This window comes from Grammomys surdaster, unplaced genomic scaffold (assembly GCF_004785775.1).
Source record: "Grammomys surdaster isolate TR1022 unplaced genomic scaffold, NIH_TR_1.0 125946, whole genome shotgun sequence".
Classification (NCBI taxonomy): domain Eukaryota; kingdom Metazoa; phylum Chordata; class Mammalia; order Rodentia; family Muridae; genus Grammomys; species Grammomys surdaster.
The window spans coordinates 1,878,954-1,895,509 of record NW_021620768.1 but is presented as its reverse complement, the minus strand read 5'-3'; the positions used below and the strand labels follow the sequence as shown (position 1 = coordinate 1,895,509).

The following is a 16,556-nucleotide window of genomic DNA, read 5'->3' as shown; positions in this document are numbered from 1 at the left end:
TTTTTTTTGGTTTTTCGAGACAGGGTTTCTCTGTGCAGCCCTGGCTGTCCTGGAACTCACTCTGTAGACCAGGCCGGCCTCGAACTCAGAAATCTGCCTGTCTCTGCCTCCAAAGTACTGAGATTAAAGGCATGCGCCACCACTGCCCGGCAACATTATTTTTCTTTTCTGGGTTCATCCACTGTCTTACTTTGGGTCTTGGCTTAGTGACACTTCTAGAAGACCTTCTATAAGCCCCAGAGTAGGGTCAGAGCCCTTACTATGTTCCTAGGACATCACTAGTCATCTGGCATTGCCTGCCCATCCGTCCCAGTTGCCTTAGGGTCAAGGAATTCCTGGCCCATATCTATTCATATCTATATCAAGTGTTCAAAACACACCTGCTCAACCGAATGAACAAAAAGAATGGGCAAACAGTACAGCGGATGCCAGAGTCCTTCCTCCCCCAGCCCTCTCAGACCCACCTGCCTCATGAGCTCCGGGTTGTTGAGCATGTGGCTGATTTCGGGGTTCCTCTCCATCAGCTGTTGCATCTGGGGGTTTGCCATGATCATGTGGCGCATCAGATCAGGGTTTGACATCATATCCTGGACCAGGGGGTTCTCCATGATCTGAGACAGCATCTCAGGATTGGACATGAGCTGCCTCTGCATCTGCTGCTGGAGCTCCATGAAGTTGGCAGAGCCCAGGCCCAGGCTGCCCAGGCCCAGGATGCCTCCAAAGCCAGCTGTAGGGGAAGCAGGGTCAGAGTCCACCTCTCAAGCCCTGCCGAGATCCAACAGCGTCTCCAGGATAGGCCCTAACTGCTTCTCACACGTCCCTCTTCAGTCACTCCCACAACTCCAGAAAGGAGACCTCTATAAAGGCAGGGGCCAAGCTAAGCATAGCATTGAACAGAGAGAAATAGACCCACCACCTGCCTTTCTCTACTCCCTCTTTACCCAGGACCCCCCACCCCATCTCTCCTTTTGCTCCTGAACTTGATTCCATCTCTGAAATCCTGGAAACCATCATAAACTGATCATCCATTCCCCACCCCTGCTTGCCTTAAGCTCCAACATCTGGAAGAGTGACTGCGCTCATAGGACTAGCACTATGAATTAGGGACCATTCTTCTTCTTTGTGTACCCCACTCCCCTGGCCAATACAAACTTATGATCTCCTCCCTAAAGGCTTACAGAGGATTGATGCAGTAGCACTTGAGGGCCCCTCTGCAGCCACTGGAGAGGGCCCCCCTCCATTGCCAGCATCTGAAGTGGTATTGCCAGAGCTGCAGGGCTGGGCAGGGGCGGCAGGTGAGGCAGGTGTGGTGGAGGGTGCAGAAGCAGAGTCAGGAGTGGATGGGGAGGAAGCAGTAGCAGTCACTGGATCTTGAGCCCTGAGGACAGAGATTAGAGAAACCTGGTTAGAGTGAGCCCAAGTGACAAGGTGGCCTTGGACTGCCAGCTCAAGCCACTGAGCAGCCTTGCCCAACCTTTACCCCAGGCTAGCAGGATGCAGGGGAGGTGGCCATCCAGGAGAGAGGGATGGTGTCAGTATCAACAGTCTCTAAGGCCATCTGGGAGTATTGTCAGGCTCCCCTAGAGGTAAGTCCTCATCCATCTGTGCCAGGCTTGCCAACAGTGTCTGGGCAGTTGAACAGGTGAGAAAGGACCCGAAGAGAAGTTCCAATTAGGAGCAAGGTCAGCTATATTCCTGGACTTACTTCTGAGGAGTTTTGATGACTAGATGAACTGTGAGCCCATCCTTGATCCCATGCTGGTTCAGTGTGTCTCCATCCTTGAGGATCTTGCCTGCGAAGATCAGGACCAGCTGATCCTGCTGAGCCTTAAACCTCCGGGAGATTTCCTCCTTGAACTGTGGTCAAGAGGCAGAGATCGCTGTGGAGGCTACGTGCACTTCACTGCCAGGACTCTACCCTCAGTTCTGCCCCTCTAGCTACAAGAACCAACAGTGAAATGGGTCTGCTTTTTATGGATAGTTCCATGATACAGTCTCTCAACCCTAGAAAGCCCCTGCTGCTATCTACTAAAGCAGCTTCTGTACCACTAGCCAGGTCTCTGTGAGGGTAATACCTCACAGAGGTATGGGCAGCCCTCCCCATCCTAAATCCTTCAACTGGCCTCAGACTAGGTCAGCCTTCTCTCTGATCTTTATTCCCAGGTTCCTCATAACTATAACAAATAATTTAAGCTGGGTGGTGGTGGCGCACCCCTTTAATCCCAGCACTTGGGAGGCAGAGGCAGACGGATTTCTGAGTTCGAGGCCAGCCTGGTCTACAGAGTGAGTTCCAGGACAGCCAGGGCTACACAGAGAAACCCTGTCTCGAAAAAACAAACAAACAAACAAACAAAAATATCTTTAACAAATAATCTAGAGTACTATTGAGATCTATTGAGTAATCTAGTGTGTTAGTTACCATCTCTATTTTATTCATTTATTTAGAGACAGGGTCTCTGTATGTAGCTCTTGGTGTCCTGGAACTTTCTATGTAGACCTTGAACTCACAGAGACTCACCTGCTTCTGCCTCCCGAGGGCTGGGAGTTTTAAAGATAAGGATCAGAGAAGAGGGAGGTAGTGCATCCCAGGGATATAGAAATGCAGATCTGGACATCAGTGTCTTCATCAGACACATTCTCTACTAGTAAGAGCTGTTTTATGATTCAGCTTTTCCCAGGGGGACTTAAAATTACTGCATGAGAGAGCAGCAGTGGTACCAAAGGCTACACTGGGGCGAGTTAAATTTTCTAGATTATATCAGCTCCTCCAAAAAACAACACAACACATACTCTAACTATAAACAGTGCACTTGCTAAGCAAAAGATCCCTCTCTTCCAACCAGATGGCCTATCCTAAGCCCCGCCTATATGCAATTCTGGAGCTGCTTCAAGCAGTGGGGAACACAGGCAATAGTCCCTCACTAATTTTACAGTATTTTGTTGAGCACCTACTGCGCTCAGTAAATCCTGTAGAGCAGAAAATTGTACTACACAACCGTTTCGATTTGCGACAAGGAGGATCTGTGGAGAGAGAGAGAGCACCACCACCACGCGACACTCCCGGGGGAGCATAGCCGCAGCTCGCTCGGGCCGCACTGTGCCTCAGCGCCTGGAACCCCCACCCGTAACCCTGGCGCACACTCCCCTCAAGCCTAGGGTCCTTCTGGAGCCCGCAAGCAAGGTGTCCCTTCCTCAAGCTCCCCCACCACGCCCCCAGCCCTGGTAGCGCGGCCACATCGGCCCCTACCCGCGCCACGCTCCCCGGACTCGCCCAGGCAGGGCGCCCCCTACCCGCCTCTCTCGCCTGGATGCCCCTGGGTTCCGCCTCGGCCGGGGCCCCGTCCCCGGCGCCAGGCCGTCCCCGAGGTCTCCCTCTGCGCTGACCCCTCGGTGCGCTGCTCCCGCCCTCCTCTCTTCCGCGCCAGCCCTACTACCTCCTTGACCGAGGCTTGATCGCAGATCACGATCTCCTCCTTGTCCTTGGGGGTCTTGACGGTGACCCGAATCTGGGGCCTCGTCTCAGACCCACTCGGCTCCGCCATGCCGCCGTCCGGCCGCCCGCCAGCCCGCCCGGCTCCTCCTCCTCCTCCTCCCGGCCCGCCCGGCCCGGCTCGGCTCCGGAGCCTCTAACTCCCCCTCCCGTCCCTCCCCAAGGCTCCGCCGCCCCCTCCGGACAGCCGCAACCACAGCGCCCCGGGCGGCCTGGGGGGGCACTGCAGCTGGGGCGGTCCAGGCCGGAGCAGGGTGCGCAGCTGTCCTGGGCCGGACAGCGCGGCCCTCGCGGAGGGCGGGAGATTCAGGGCCGCCCGCGGTTCCCTCCCGTTCGGACAAAGGACTTTCGCTGTTGCCGTCTCATCTCCGTTCCCTGGGAACTTGGTTTTCTTGAGAGGCGGGATCTGCCAGGCCTGGGTTCATTCCTGGATCAGGACGTCCTTAAGACCTCTGCAGATTCGAACAGTCGTGGCCTCCAGGGAACCGCCCCGAGGGGGCCATTAAGGACGGTTTCAGACACCTGGAGTTTGCCTACGTGGCTTCTCTGAGCCTTGGGTGTCAAGAGAGCAGAACCCCACAGAATTGTGACTAGCGTATAATATTACTTTAAAAAATGGTCAAGGATGTACCTAACAGATACAGAGATTTATTATTAGATCGCGATTGATCAGTCAGTAGGCACGGAGGCGCCCTTCGCGTGGAAGAAGTTAAAAGTCCTTCCAACATTGCCACTGTCCTTGCGCTCCCGCTCTTTTGCCCCCACAGCCACATGGTCAGACTGTAAAGCTGAACTACAATTCCCAGAATTCCTTGAGCGGTCACAAGAAACTACGATTCCCGGAGGCCCCGCGCGGGCCGGGAATTGGGCCAAAGCATCACTAAATGGATCGGGTGACTACAACTCCCAGGCGCCTCGTAGCTGGGCTCCCGGGCCACCGGAAGCGACTGAGGGAGAGCGAGAGGCTGCGACTGTAGGGTTGTGTGGGTGCAGGGTTAAGAGACGCAGGCATGCTGCGTCCCAAGGCTTTGACGCAGGTGCTAAGCCAGGCCAACACTGGAGGAGTCCAAAGCACTCTGTGAGTGAACAAGAACCCAAGCAGCGAGCGCTGGAATGGGGCGGCGCGCGGCTGTCTGCGTAGGGTAGGGGTAGGGAAGGAACCTATGCCGGGAGGTGGCTAATGTTGCAAGCTGCAGCTTCGGGAATCCTGCGTGAGGACCTCCTCAGAAAGGGAAATTGACAGTTCATTAGCGTTTTCCTGGATATATCCAGCGCAGATTCTTGCTTTCTTAAAGCGCCAGTAGCTGGAATTGGGATAGAAACTCAGACCTTTCACTCTTCCTGAGTTTGTTAATATCCTTCCCATCCTTGCCAGGCTGCTGAATAATGAGGGATCGCTGCTGGCCTACTCCGGTTATGGGGACACTGATGCCCGGGTCACCGCGGCCATCGCCAGTAACATCTGGGCCGCGTACGATAGGAACGGGAACCAAGCATTTAATGAAGACAGTCTCAAATTTATCCTCATGGACTGCATGGTATGAAGTAAAGTAGGCTGACCTGGAACTTGCAATGATCATCCTGCTTCTGCCTCCTGAATACTGAGACTGCATTTGTGCACCATCGCACCTTGCCAAATTAAACATTAAAAAAGGAAGTGGGAGTAGGGTGCAGGATTATGTGAGGGTCAATCTCAGTGAAAAGGAGACATTTGTTAAAAGATCTGAAAGATGATTGGAAAGAGGAAGAGAATAAGCCATCCAGCGATCTTTTGGAATATTTCTAACAGTGCTTGCCATGGTGGCTTATCCCTCTTGTCCTCTACAGGAGAGACTGAGGCAGGATCTCTTTGAGTATTTATTTTTTTCTTTTTTGTTTTTCGAGACAGGGCTTCTCTGCAGCCCTGGCTGTCCTGGAACTCACTCTATAGAATCAGGCTGGCCTTGAACTCAGAAATCTGCTAGCCTCTGCCTCCTGAGTACTGGGACTAAAGGCGTGCACCACCACCGACCAGCTTCTACAAGTATTTCTCACAACAGCAATTGCAAAGGGCGTAGGGCAGAGTGATTTGTGGACAAAGATCTGTAAAGATGGAGAGTCACAGAATGGGGAAAGGTTGTTAGGAGAAAGGGCTAAAGAAACAGGCCTGTTTCCTAGTCCACTGAAGAGTGATAGTGTGCAGAACCAAATCAGTTGTTCCCAGGGCTGAAGGCTCCATGAAAAACTCTTCACTGTTATGGCAGCCCATTCTTTATGCCCCTCCCACCCATTGCTGACTCCTACTGGGTGCTGAGTCTAGGGGTGGTGCCACTGGCCAGAAGCTTCAAAGATATTCCCTGCAGCCTAGCTACAAGAAATGCATTTTAAGGGAGAGATGGTGGAACTCAGCAGTTGCCTGGAATGTATGGGATTCTAGAATCTATTCCAACAGTTTTTGTTTTTGAGTCAGAGCCTGGTACACTAAAGCAAGTTCCATAAAACATCACTTCTCTCAATAGCTGTGCCCTGTCATTTTTATTTTTATTTTCAAATGTTGGTCTACCTTAATTAATCTCCATTTTGAAAAGTTACACCATAGGAAAAGAGGAGACATGTAAGTTGAGTTGTGGGGTGGTTTTGTTGTTACCTTTTTAAGGTTTATTTATTTGATTCTGTATGTATGAGTCGATTTGCCCAGGTGTTATATGTGAGCACCATGTGCATGGATGGCGCCCCCAAGGAGGCTGAAAGAAGGCATTGGATCCCCCAAACTGGTGTTACAGATGATTGTGAGCACAGTGTTGGTGTTGGGAATTAAACTCAAGTCTACTGCAAGAGCAACAAAGAAGTTGGGTTATCGTTCGTGGTCCCTCACCTGTTGAGACAGTTCTTGGCATTAGAGAAAGAAAACCCCAATTTCTGGAAGACTTGGTTTCCCAGGATAACTTGGTTAGGACGTGGCTCAGCTGAGGCTGGAATCCAGTTTCAGACCCCACGTCTTAAATGCTGGGCAAAGCTCCCTATCTGAACTTCCTGCTCTGCCAGGTTTGGGAGACAATATCTTTAGGACCATAGGAACCCTGGGGAAGGCAGGAACTAAGGATGTCAAACAGAATGCTGCAGTGTTATCTTGTCATTCCCACCAGGAGGGCCGTGTAGCCATTACCCGGGTGGCCAACCTTCTGCTATGTATGTATGCCAAGGAGACTGTAGGCTTCGGAATGCTCAAGGCGAAGGTGAGGACATTCCTGTGTTACAAACTTCCTGGGCTGTAACTATATCTATCTATGCCTGTCCTTGCTCTGAATAAGGACATGGAGACTTTAATTAGATTTATTATGAGCTTTGGGCACTATAACTGGGCAGATTCTCAACTATTCTAACCCAACAATACTGGCTTGGCCTATGTCCTGCCACATGACCCATTACCTGTCCATCTTAGTCATGTCCTGGCACCTTCTTCTTCATCCTTGTCCTGCTTACGACTCCTTCCCCAGAATTCCTGTCTTTTCCTGGAAGTCCCACCTTCTACTTCCTGCCTTTGCTGTAGACCATCTTTTTTTCTTCTTTCTTTTCTTTCTTTCTTTTTTTTTTTGTTTTTTGTTTTTTGAGACAGGGTTTCTCTGTGTAGCCCTGGACCATCATCTTTTTAATAAGCTGATCAGAAGGTGAGAGAGAGTATATACAAACTATGTAGCCAAATGAACCAAGGTCCAGTCTGCACTCAACTCTGCTGCCCCATAAATTGGCATTTGAATAATACAGAGATAATCTTTACAGAGCACGCAGTAGTATCATCCCAGCACTGGTCCAGCCACAGTGCCTGTTTACTGTGTTCCTTACATGTCCCCTTTTTGGAGTTCTCAAAGCTCCTCACTCCGTGTCTGGGATGAGCTAAAGAGCAGTGGGGGTGGGCTGGGGGTGCTTGGTTGGTAAGTGTGGGTGGCAAGCCAACGTGGTTTTGGGATCCATCTAAGCATACGCCATGCATGGACTGACCTGTGCTCTCGCTTCCTTGCAGGCCCAGGCCTTGGTGCAGTACCTGGAAGAACCCCTCACCCAAGTAGCAGCGTCATAGCAGTGTGATGGAGGCTGGAGTAGAAAAGGGACGGGGGTCGGGAGGGGCTCTGGAGATGTCTTCCTGGGCCAGGCACAGGAAGGTGGGGGTTTGACTTTTTGTGAATAAATTTCAACTCTTGCCTGTGTCTCAGCTGCTTTCTTGGGAGGAAAGGAGTTAGGAGTGAGGAAGGAATAGGGTGGTTTACTTAGGAGGATTCCTCATCTCCTGCAAAGGTGGGCTCTCCCATTCCCCATCACCAAATCTCCCAGTGGTTCTTGGCAGAGCTGCCCAGTGCCCTGGCATCTCCAGTGCTGTGCCTCACCTTACTCATACTTGCTTTTCTTTTTCTTTCATTAATTTATAAATTCACTTTACATCACAAAAAGCTCCCCTCCCATCCTCTCAGAATTGCTTTTCTTTTTTTTCTTTCTTTCTATTTTTTCTTTTTCTTTTCTTTTTCTTTTTTTTTTTTTTTTTTTTTTTTTTTTTTTTTTTTTTTTTTTTTTTTTGGTTTTTTGAGACAGGGTTTCTGCGTATAGCCCTGGCTGTCCTGGAACTCACCCAGTTCAGGCTGGCCTTGAACTCAGAAATCCACCTGCCTCTGCCTCCCAAGTGCTGGGATTAAAGGCGTGCACCACCACTGCCTGGCCCAGAATTGCTTTTCTTTAAGCAATTTTTTTATTCTGTTTTTTTAAGATGGGGTTTCTCTGTGTAGCCCTGGCTGTCTTGGAACTCTTCTCTATAGACCAGGGTAGCTTCATACTCAGACATCCGCCTCTGCTTCCTGGGTGCCAGGATTAAAGGCGTGTGCCACTATACCAGCTTAAAATTTTTTTTAGTTTTTTTTTAATGTACATAAGTGTTTTGACTGTTTCTGTGTGTGCACTTGTGCAAGCCCAGTGCCTGTGAAAGACATCAGATCTCCCTAAAACCAGAGTTAACAGGCAGTTGTGAGCTACCACTGTATGCTGCAACCTAACCTGGGTCTTCTGCAAGAGCAGCGGGTGCCCCTAACTGCTGAGCCATCTTTCCAACCCTCAGAGCAGAATCTCACTCACCCATTTTGCAGCACCTGGGATTGATCTAAAAGAACAAAGGCCTGTTCTTATTGGACACAGAAAATCCAGAGCCCTAGAGTTCACCCTTTTCTAGTTAAGGAGTGTTCCCACTCTCTTTCCTAAGTTTTCATGAGCCTACCAGACCCTCTCTGCAGCATTTGTTTCAATTTTTTAAAAAAGTTGTGTGTGGGTATGGCAGATTCGTCTCCATTACCTTTACTTATTTATTGTATGTGTATACATGATGTGTGTGGATAGGTGTGTCCCACAGTACAAGCGTGGCCATCAGAAGACTGAGCCCAGAAGGCCTCAAGATCTTCATCTTCAGATTCTGCACCAATATTCACTGCATCCAGCTCTTGCTCTTGTCTCTGAGATCCATCCATGAAGAGAATAAATCTGTTTATTGTATGTTAGGAATGGACCCATCTGGGCAGGTGGTGTCCCAGCTCCACCTGAGTGAGACATGCTGCCCTTCCCTGGCCTGGAGCTGTTAAGGAGGGGCCTGAAGCTGCATGCTGGTACAGCTCCACAGCTCTGCATTGTAGAGAGATGCTGTGCCCAACTTGCATTTCTTCCCCTAATAGCCCTTCCCTTGGTGCCCCTGGTATGTGTCCTTACCAAAACCTGAGATGGGAAAGCTGGAGGCCAGTATATTTCTGCCCCACCACGTGTCTATTTCTCTCGGCCCAGTGACAGCTCCCCTTCTCAGGACCCCAGAAACCCAGCAATGCACACTGGGGCTCACAGCAGCCTCACCCACTGTTACCTCTTTGAGCAGGCTTTCTTCTTTGGGGGAGTGTGGGCCAAGAGCAGACACCTAACCTGTTTAACCTGTCTGACGTCATCATCGCTCCGCCCACCTGTGCCCCAGGTGCCCAGCGGAGCTGGCTAGCTCTTCCTGTTCCCAGCTTCCGTCCTCTCAGCTCCCACAGAGTAGCCTAAAGTGCCAGAGCTGAGCCTCCGGGGCTCTTCCTGGCCTCAACTCAGCCCTCTTGTCCTTTACCCCAATGAGAGAGGAGCCAGGTGCCGGTCTCTTAAGAGCTGAGAGTTAAGGCCATTTAACCAATTAACAGGCTGTGACCTCTGCACCTGCAAACGCCTTCACTCTCCATGCGGAGTCAAGATGGGAAGTCGAACAGATGAAGATTATAATTTTGTCTTTAAGGGTGAGTTGGGGATCTCAAAAAGAAAGAATCCCAAGAGGGTGGGAGAGAGGCTATTTGCAGAGGAGACAGGGTCTCTTTTTTATCTTTATCTCTACCTTGGACATTCTCCCCCCACCCATCTCCAAGCTCAGCATTCCTTCTAGGAGAGACAGGCCATGAGGAGTATAGGCAGGTCTGGTTACAGATACAGATGTTCTGAAGTTGTATGCTCTCTGTAAAGATGCTGATAATTCCTTCCTATTGCCAAATTAGGCTTCCCTGCTCAGTCTCTAATAGATGCTCAAATACATGGGAATGTCAGTGAAGCCCAAGAAATGGAAGACAGACTTCAGAAAGGACTTGACTTGCAGAGTAGAGGGAGAAGCAAGCCTATTTAAGAGGAAGAAAGTCATTTTTCCCAGCAGATGCATAGGAAAGGAGGGTAGTCGTCATTCATCTAGCTAGTTGATACATAGGAAAGTCCATACACTGGGACAATGCATTGAATCTCGAGCAGTCTAATGAATGCCACAGACTCCTGGCCTGCAGCCTGTGCCATGGCCTCTTGCACTGTATATGGACCCAGATGCGACCTTCCTGCTCGTTTTCCCTCAGCTCCTGGTGTTTGCTCCCTCTTTGAGTCTCTGGACCTCCTTCTTGAGGCTAGGTGGCTTAGTGGCACTCTCCTTTCCTTTGCACCACACCCACAGCCTCTCTCAACCTCAGCCCCACCCTGGCCCAAGTTGAGAGCTTGTGCTCTTGGCATTTTCCCAAGGAAACTGGTGGGGCTGTGGCCATAGTACACTGACTCCCATTTGTTGAGGCCCTACTAGGTGCCATTCTCACATAATCATCTTCACATCCCTGGTGTGAGCTATCACTGTGAGTGGTTGCATGACCTCCCTGCCACTTACCAGTTAGCTCAGATGGGGTTCCAGTGCCACTTCTGAGAAGTCTGGGGTATTCTGTAATGATTATAGGCCACCACATATGAAGATAAGCAGGAGGAAACAGGATTGGGCAGAGGATAGCCACCTGCCATGAGATCTCAGAGCTAGTTAGAGAATAGGGAGCTTTGGGGTAGCCTTGGAACACTGTCCCTGGGGTACCACATGGAGCCATCCAGAGAGGCATGACATCCCATGTCCATGAGGGCTCACCTGTGAGCTGTCACTGCTATTGCCTTCCCTCCCTGCAATGAGGGGGTGGGGCAGATCCTTCCTGGAAGGTAGAGGTGGGCAGCACATCTATCTTTGTTTAGTACAGTGTGATAGACCTACTAGGTGGGTGCCTTCCTTGGCTATAAGAATGGGAATAGTGGCTGGGCAGTGGTAGTACAGGCCTTTAATCACAGCACTCAGGAGGCAGAAGCAGGTAGATCTCTGTGAGTTCAAGGCCAGCCTGGTCTACAGACTGAGTTCCGGGACAGCCATGGCTACACAGAGAAACCCTATTAATCATAATAGTAATAGGAACAATAAAGGCATGTACCTCAGGCATTGCTATGAGGCTTCATGAAGTTTCGTGCGTAGTGGCTGACGTGACAGAAGGGCTCTGTAAATGTTAGCCACTGGCGTTTTAGAGAGGAAGAAACTAAGATGGAGAAAGTTAAGTAGTTTCCCAAAAAGAAGTCACAAAAGGGGCTGGAGAGGTGGCTGTGTGGTGGTCACAACCATCTTTAAGTCCAGTTCCAGGTGATCTGACACTCCAGCAGGCATGCATGTGGTATACAAACATACATAGAAGCAAAACGCTCATACACAAAAAATAGATCAATTTTTTGTTTGTTTGTTTTGTTTTTCGAGACAGGGTTTCTCTGTGTAGTTCTGGCTGTCCTGTCTGAACTCACTCTGTAGACCAGGCTGGCCTCGAACTCAGAAATCCACCCGCCTGCCTCTGCCTCCCAAGTACTGGGATTAAAGGCGTGCACCACCACTGCCCAGCATAGATCAATCTTAAAACAAAATTAGAAGACCACAAAGCCAGTCAGGACAGATGCCTGCCTAGCATTAAAACCTTGCCCCAGGTCTGAGGACTGGGCTGTGGATGGATGGATGGATGGATGGATGGAGATGCTTCTCACAAAGAGAGGCAGTAATCCACATGGATGCACAAAAGCACACTCCAACACCTACCCCTCACCCACAGAAGTGTCACTGGCTAACCTCAGCCTCAGTCTTCCATTCGAACACACAACACACCCAAGCCCCTCTTCCTCATCCTTCCAACGCACATACGGACACCTGCAACCTTCCCATACTCCCTAGTACAGAAATGTGCACTCCAGCACTTCCGTGCCTTTATCCTTTCTCACATGCCCTGTCTCAGTAACTTTTCCACATGTCCTCAGCCAGCAGACCACAGCTGTTGCTCTTAACTGTGTCACCCTGTTGCCTCAGTAAACTCCACCTCGAACACTCCTGGCCCTTCTGTTCCCCTGCCCCAGACGAATATCCTATGTAGTGTAGCCAACCTCAGGCTCTGCTAGAAGAGACAACTCTTCTTGCTTTTCTGATCTCAGTTCCTCTTTCTGATGGGATAGACTGTCCAGCTCAGGTAGGCTCAGAGCTGCTCTGCCCTGGCTTAGCCCTCCTCTTTCCACTCCCTCAGTGGTGCTGATCGGCGAGTCAGGCGTGGGCAAGACCAATCTGCTGTCCCGGTTCACCCGCAATGAGTTCAGCCACGACAGCCGCACCACCATCGGGGTTGAGTTCTCCACCCGCACTGTAATGCTGGGCACCGCTGCTGTCAAGGCACAGATCTGGGACACAGCTGGCCTGGAGCGATACAGAGCCATCACCTCTGCGTGAGCCTAGGCCTGGGGGCGTTGTGAGGAACCTGGAAAGCAGGACTCTCCTCTAGACTAGGTGTAGGAGGATGGGAGGCAGGAGACTGTTGTGTGTTCCCTGGGTTGGAAATTATGGGGACATAAGTGCTGTGACTGACCAACAGGGACAGGTAGGATGTAACGATCACTAACACGAGTCATGGCCCCACTTACTGAGCCTCTCATGTGCCCAGGAAGATACAAAGCACTTTCTACCTGGCATTCTGTGGAGCTCTTGAGTAATACAGGAAGAAGGGAGGTGCTGTAATCCTAGCCATCTTTGTTTAAATTGGTGCGTGGACTGAGAGCGCCCCCTCACTTCAGCACAGTGCTCTACTTTTGGCAACATGTCTAATCACAAGTGCCCAGGGCGAGCTGGACTTTGGAATATATTTTGTAGACCAGATTAGCCTGAGCTTACATGTAGAACTAGAATTCAGAATGTAGTCCTGGCTGCTCCGGAACTTGTTATGTAGACCAGGCTAGCCTGAAACTCACATAGATCCGCTGCCTCTGCCTCCCGAGTACTGGAGAAAATTTAATGGAGAACATTAAAGGAATGTTCCATCATTCACAGCCACTATTTTTTAAAATTTTATTGGCTGATTGATTAGTGGATGGATGTATGTATTATACTTGGAATTGAATTTATGGCTTCCCATGGACTAGGCACATCTCTAACTTGGAATATTTTATAAATAGTTTATAAGGCCTCAGAAAACGAGGCTTTCTGGCACCATATTCAAAGTGTCTCCTGAGCAATATCAGGTCCAGCCGTCTGAAATGTGGTCTATCATGTTTGGTGGAAGACAGAACCACAAGAGACAGGAAGCAGGAAGCAGGAAGCAGGGGTTATTGCTATGTACACTGAAGGGTCACACCCATCCACCACTCTTAGAAGACTTGGCTGACTTGTTCATAAGCTAGGAATGAACCAGGTATGGTGGTTCATGCCTGTAATACCAGCTAAAATAGAGGACTGCCTTGATTTTTTTAAGGCCAGCCTGGGCTATATATCAAGTTCTTATCTCTAAACAAAACAAGGAATAATTAGATACCATTGGTCTTAAGACAGCCTTTTGAACTCAGAGACATCAGAAAGAGGCTAATTATCTGCAGGAATTTAGGCCAGGTACTGATCTGAGAGGCAGGTATCTGGCTCACCTTGGATCCATGCTGGCAGATGAGGCTATGTGCTCTATGTGAGGAAGACATCAAGGGACATATCTGATCAGAGTCCACACAGCATTGGTAGATGGGCAAGGCTGAAGTCAAGCAAAGGGCTGAGGAAGCAGAGTGCCTCTGAGGAGCTGGTGGGGGATTGGAGCAGGGAAGGGAAGCTTCAGACTCTGAGACCACTATCCCTGCAGCACTTGGGAGCCTTGAGTGTCCTGAAGGGGTGGGAGTCCTTCCTGATTGCTGACACTTTGATGTCAGGCATTTTAGCTTGATGACTATACTCCTGGGCTGAGCCTGACAGCCCTCTCTAGTCCCTGTCCATCCCTCCCTGCACCCCATGCAGGTACTATCGTGGAGCTGTGGGGGCACTCCTGGTATTTGACCTGACCAAGCACCAGACCTACGCCGTGGTGGAACGCTGGCTAAAGGAGCTGTATGACCATGCTGAAGCCACAATTGTTGTCATGCTCGTGGGGAACAAAAGTGACCTCAGCCAGGCCCGAGAAGTCCCCACTGAGGAGGCCTGCATGTTTGCTGGTGAGTGACCCTCCCCTTCTGTCTGACTCCCCTCTCCACGGCTCACACACTTAGGGCCATAAGTGGTCTTCCCTCATGTGTTCACTGCTTCCAGCCCCTTTGTCTCCCTAGACTCCTTGCTGTGAGACTGCCTTCATTAACAGCTGTTCACAGATTCTACGACAGCCCTACCCTGAAATGCTTAGACACCGTTGCAGGCTCCTGGTGGCCATCTCCCCAGATGCTCTCTGGGTTTAACAGTAAACACTTCAATGCTGTGGGATACAGGCCATTGGAGCAAGTTCCTTCCTCCTCCTCCTCTTCCTCCTTCTCCTCTTGGTCCTCTTCTTCCTTCTCCTTCTCCTCCTTCTCTTTTCTTTTTTAAAGACTTATTTATTTTAATTATATGAGCACACTGTACATGTCTTCAGACACACCAGAAGAGGGCATCAGATCCTATTACAGATGGTTGTGAACCACCATGTGGTTGTTGGGAATTGAACTCAGGACCTCTGGAAGAGCAAGCAGCCAGTACTCTTAACCGCTGAGCCATTTCTCTGACCCAAATTCCATCTTCATTCTCCCTGTATTTGTAGGTTCTACATTCCTAAATGAACCTACTTTATAGATTGTATGAAGGATTAAATAAGCTACTATTTACCAGGGGTTTGGTGTATAGAAAAGAGACCCAGAAAACAGTAAATAAATGTTCTTATTGTTTGCTGCTGTAAACCCACAACTAATATGTGCTTCCCTTCCTGGCAGAAAACAATGGTCTGCTGTTCCTGGAGACCTCAGCCCTGGACTCCACCAATGTTGAGCTAGCCTTTGAGACTGTCCTCAAAGGTGAGAGCCTGCACACATTGGGTGGGAGCCTGTCCTAACCCTCAGCTCACTGTAGCTGGTAGCCTACTCAGAGCCACTGGCCCACCTCCCATCTCTCCACTCATCCTAGAGCTTAGGGAAGCAACTGGAGGGCCTCACATTTTAGGGGACTGTGTCTGGGTTCCTTGTTTACCCAGGAAGATAGACAAGACCCAGGTGTCAAAACTAGTTTGTTCCAGCAAAAACTCTTCTGTGGAGTAGCCACCTGTGCTCCAAACTGGCATGGGAAGTGTGGTGTTAGAGGACAGGACATTAAACTTCTGATTATTTCCTTCTGTCCTTAGAGATCTTTGCAAAGGTGTCCAAGCAGAGGCAGAACAGCGCCCGGACCAGTGCCATCACCCTGGGCAATGCCCAAGCTGGACAGGATGCAGGCCCTGGGGAGAAGAGGGCCTGTTGCATCAGCCTCTGACTTCAGCTTTGGCCAACCCTGTGTCCTGCCTTCAGCCTTCGGGTACCTCTACCACCCTTACTGCAGGACTTCTTCCTACCCTTGAGTCCCTGTTCACAAGCACCCAGGGTCATCAGGCTCTACCACATGATCTGTCCACCACTTCCCTCTCCGTCACCTGGACCCCTTACAGTCGAGGGCCCGCAAATAAAGCTGTTTTGTATCATGCCTGGCCACCCTGCTGCTTCCCATCTGTCCCTCGTTGGGTTGTCTATGCTGCCCTTACAACTTTGACTCCTCCTCTGAGTCCCTGATCCCCTTCTCCATCCTTTTCTGTTATCCCTACCAAATCCACAGACACCCCGCCCCCCAGGGCCTGCTTCTGGAGTTCCATGGTCTGGGGACTGTGCCAAGGGGGGCAGGAATTGCCTATCTATCCCTCTTCCAACCTCTAGGCCAGGTGGGGGATGGAAGATTGTGTGGAGGGGAGGGGTATTTGGAAGGCAAAACAAAAGAAACCATCCTCCAGCACCATCTGGTACCCAAAGCCCTGATGCCAAGAACTGAGGTCACTCCAATGCCAGGGGCACCAGGGAAGATACCAGCCTGGTATGTGCACTGCGGAGGGGTTCCTAAGACTGAGAGGTAAACACCCTATCTAGTCTTTCCTGTCCCTAAACGGGAGGAACTGAAATTGAAAGCGCAGGGGGCAGATTTTTGTCTTTCAGCATCATTTCTCAGAGTGCCAAAGGATGGCTGTCCAAGTAAGGGATGATGGTAGGCAACCCTGGAGATATCCACTTCCCACACCAGAACAGTACCACCCCACAGCAACTGCTACCCAAGATCCAGCCGGCAGACAGTGAAAGACAGAGCCTTAAGTAATAATACTTTTAATAAAATTAACTTCTCAATAGCACATTTAATACATTAACCCTCCCCCTTCTTGGTTTCTCTGCGTTGTGTGCAACATCACTTTGACTTGATTATTCATGGGTCTGTTTTATTTCCCACCTTTACTTT

General features: G+C 50.2%; 3 protein-coding genes across 4 annotated transcripts in view; 2 read left to right on the top strand and 1 right to left on the bottom strand.

Moving 5' to 3' along the window:
* Ubqln4 (ubiquilin 4) overlaps positions 1-3,625 on the bottom strand; it is a 15,827-nt gene extending 12,202 nt beyond the window's left edge. Inside the window, exons 1-4 of the mRNA XM_028753244.1 lie at positions 3,435-3,625; positions 1,706-1,857; positions 1,179-1,378; positions 465-727 (exon numbers count right to left, since the gene is read on the bottom strand). Coding sequence (XP_028609077.1) covers positions 465-727; positions 1,179-1,378; positions 1,706-1,857; positions 3,435-3,542 — 723 coding nt within the window. The 5' untranslated portion in view covers positions 3,543-3,625. The remainder of the gene's footprint in view (positions 1-464; positions 728-1,178; positions 1,379-1,705; positions 1,858-3,434) is intronic.
* Positions 3,626-4,422: 797 nt separating this feature from the next.
* Lamtor2 (late endosomal/lysosomal adaptor, MAPK and MTOR activator 2) lies at positions 4,423-7,674 on the top strand. 2 transcript variants are annotated; one of them, XM_028753271.1, is made up of 4 exons: positions 4,423-4,568; positions 4,866-5,028; positions 6,616-6,705; positions 7,491-7,674. In XM_028753271.1, exons 1-4 carry the CDS (start codon positions 4,501-4,503, stop codon positions 7,545-7,547), a joined length of 378 nt encoding a protein of 125 aa, XP_028609104.1. In that variant the 5' UTR covers positions 4,423-4,500; the 3' UTR covers positions 7,548-7,674. The 2 variants fall into 2 exon arrangements, with proteins under 2 accessions (XP_028609104.1, XP_028609105.1); XM_028753272.1 differs by having other exon boundaries at positions 4,523-4,632.
* Positions 7,675-9,486: 1,812 nt separating this feature from the next.
* On the top strand, positions 9,487-15,761 carry Rab25 (RAB25, member RAS oncogene family). Its single transcript, XM_028753305.1, has 5 exons — positions 9,487-9,756; positions 12,346-12,541; positions 14,085-14,278; positions 15,023-15,103; positions 15,427-15,761. Exons 1-5 carry the CDS (start codon positions 9,714-9,716, stop codon positions 15,552-15,554), a joined length of 642 nt encoding a protein of 213 aa, XP_028609138.1. The 5' UTR covers positions 9,487-9,713; the 3' UTR covers positions 15,555-15,761.
* Positions 15,762-16,556: the final 795 nt, after the last annotated feature.

What these genes read in the sequence shown, in the direction of transcription:
- Rab25 (XM_028753305.1), top strand. Translation starts at nt 9,714, where the DNA reads ATGGGAAGTCGAACAGATGAAGATTATAATTTTGTCTTTAAGG. An exon ending in TTATAATTTTGTCTTTAAGG is followed by an intron (nt 9,757 to 12,345) that starts GTGAGTTGGGGA and finishes CCACTCCCTCAG; the next exon opens with TGGTGCTGATCGGCGAGTCA. An exon ending in TACAGAGCCATCACCTCTGC is followed by an intron (nt 12,542 to 14,084) that starts GTGAGCCTAGGC and finishes CACCCCATGCAG; the next exon opens with GTACTATCGTGGAGCTGTGG.
- Lamtor2 (XM_028753271.1), top strand. Translation starts at nt 4,501, where the DNA reads ATGCTGCGTCCCAAGGCTTTGACGCAGGTGCTAAGCCAGGCCAACACT. An exon ending in GGAGGAGTCCAAAGCACTCT is followed by an intron (nt 4,569 to 4,865) that starts GTGAGTGAACAA and finishes CATCCTTGCCAG; the next exon opens with GCTGCTGAATAATGAGGGAT. An exon ending in TCGGAATGCTCAAGGCGAAG is followed by an intron (nt 6,706 to 7,490) that starts GTGAGGACATTC and finishes GCTTCCTTGCAG; the next exon opens with GCCCAGGCCTTGGTGCAGTA.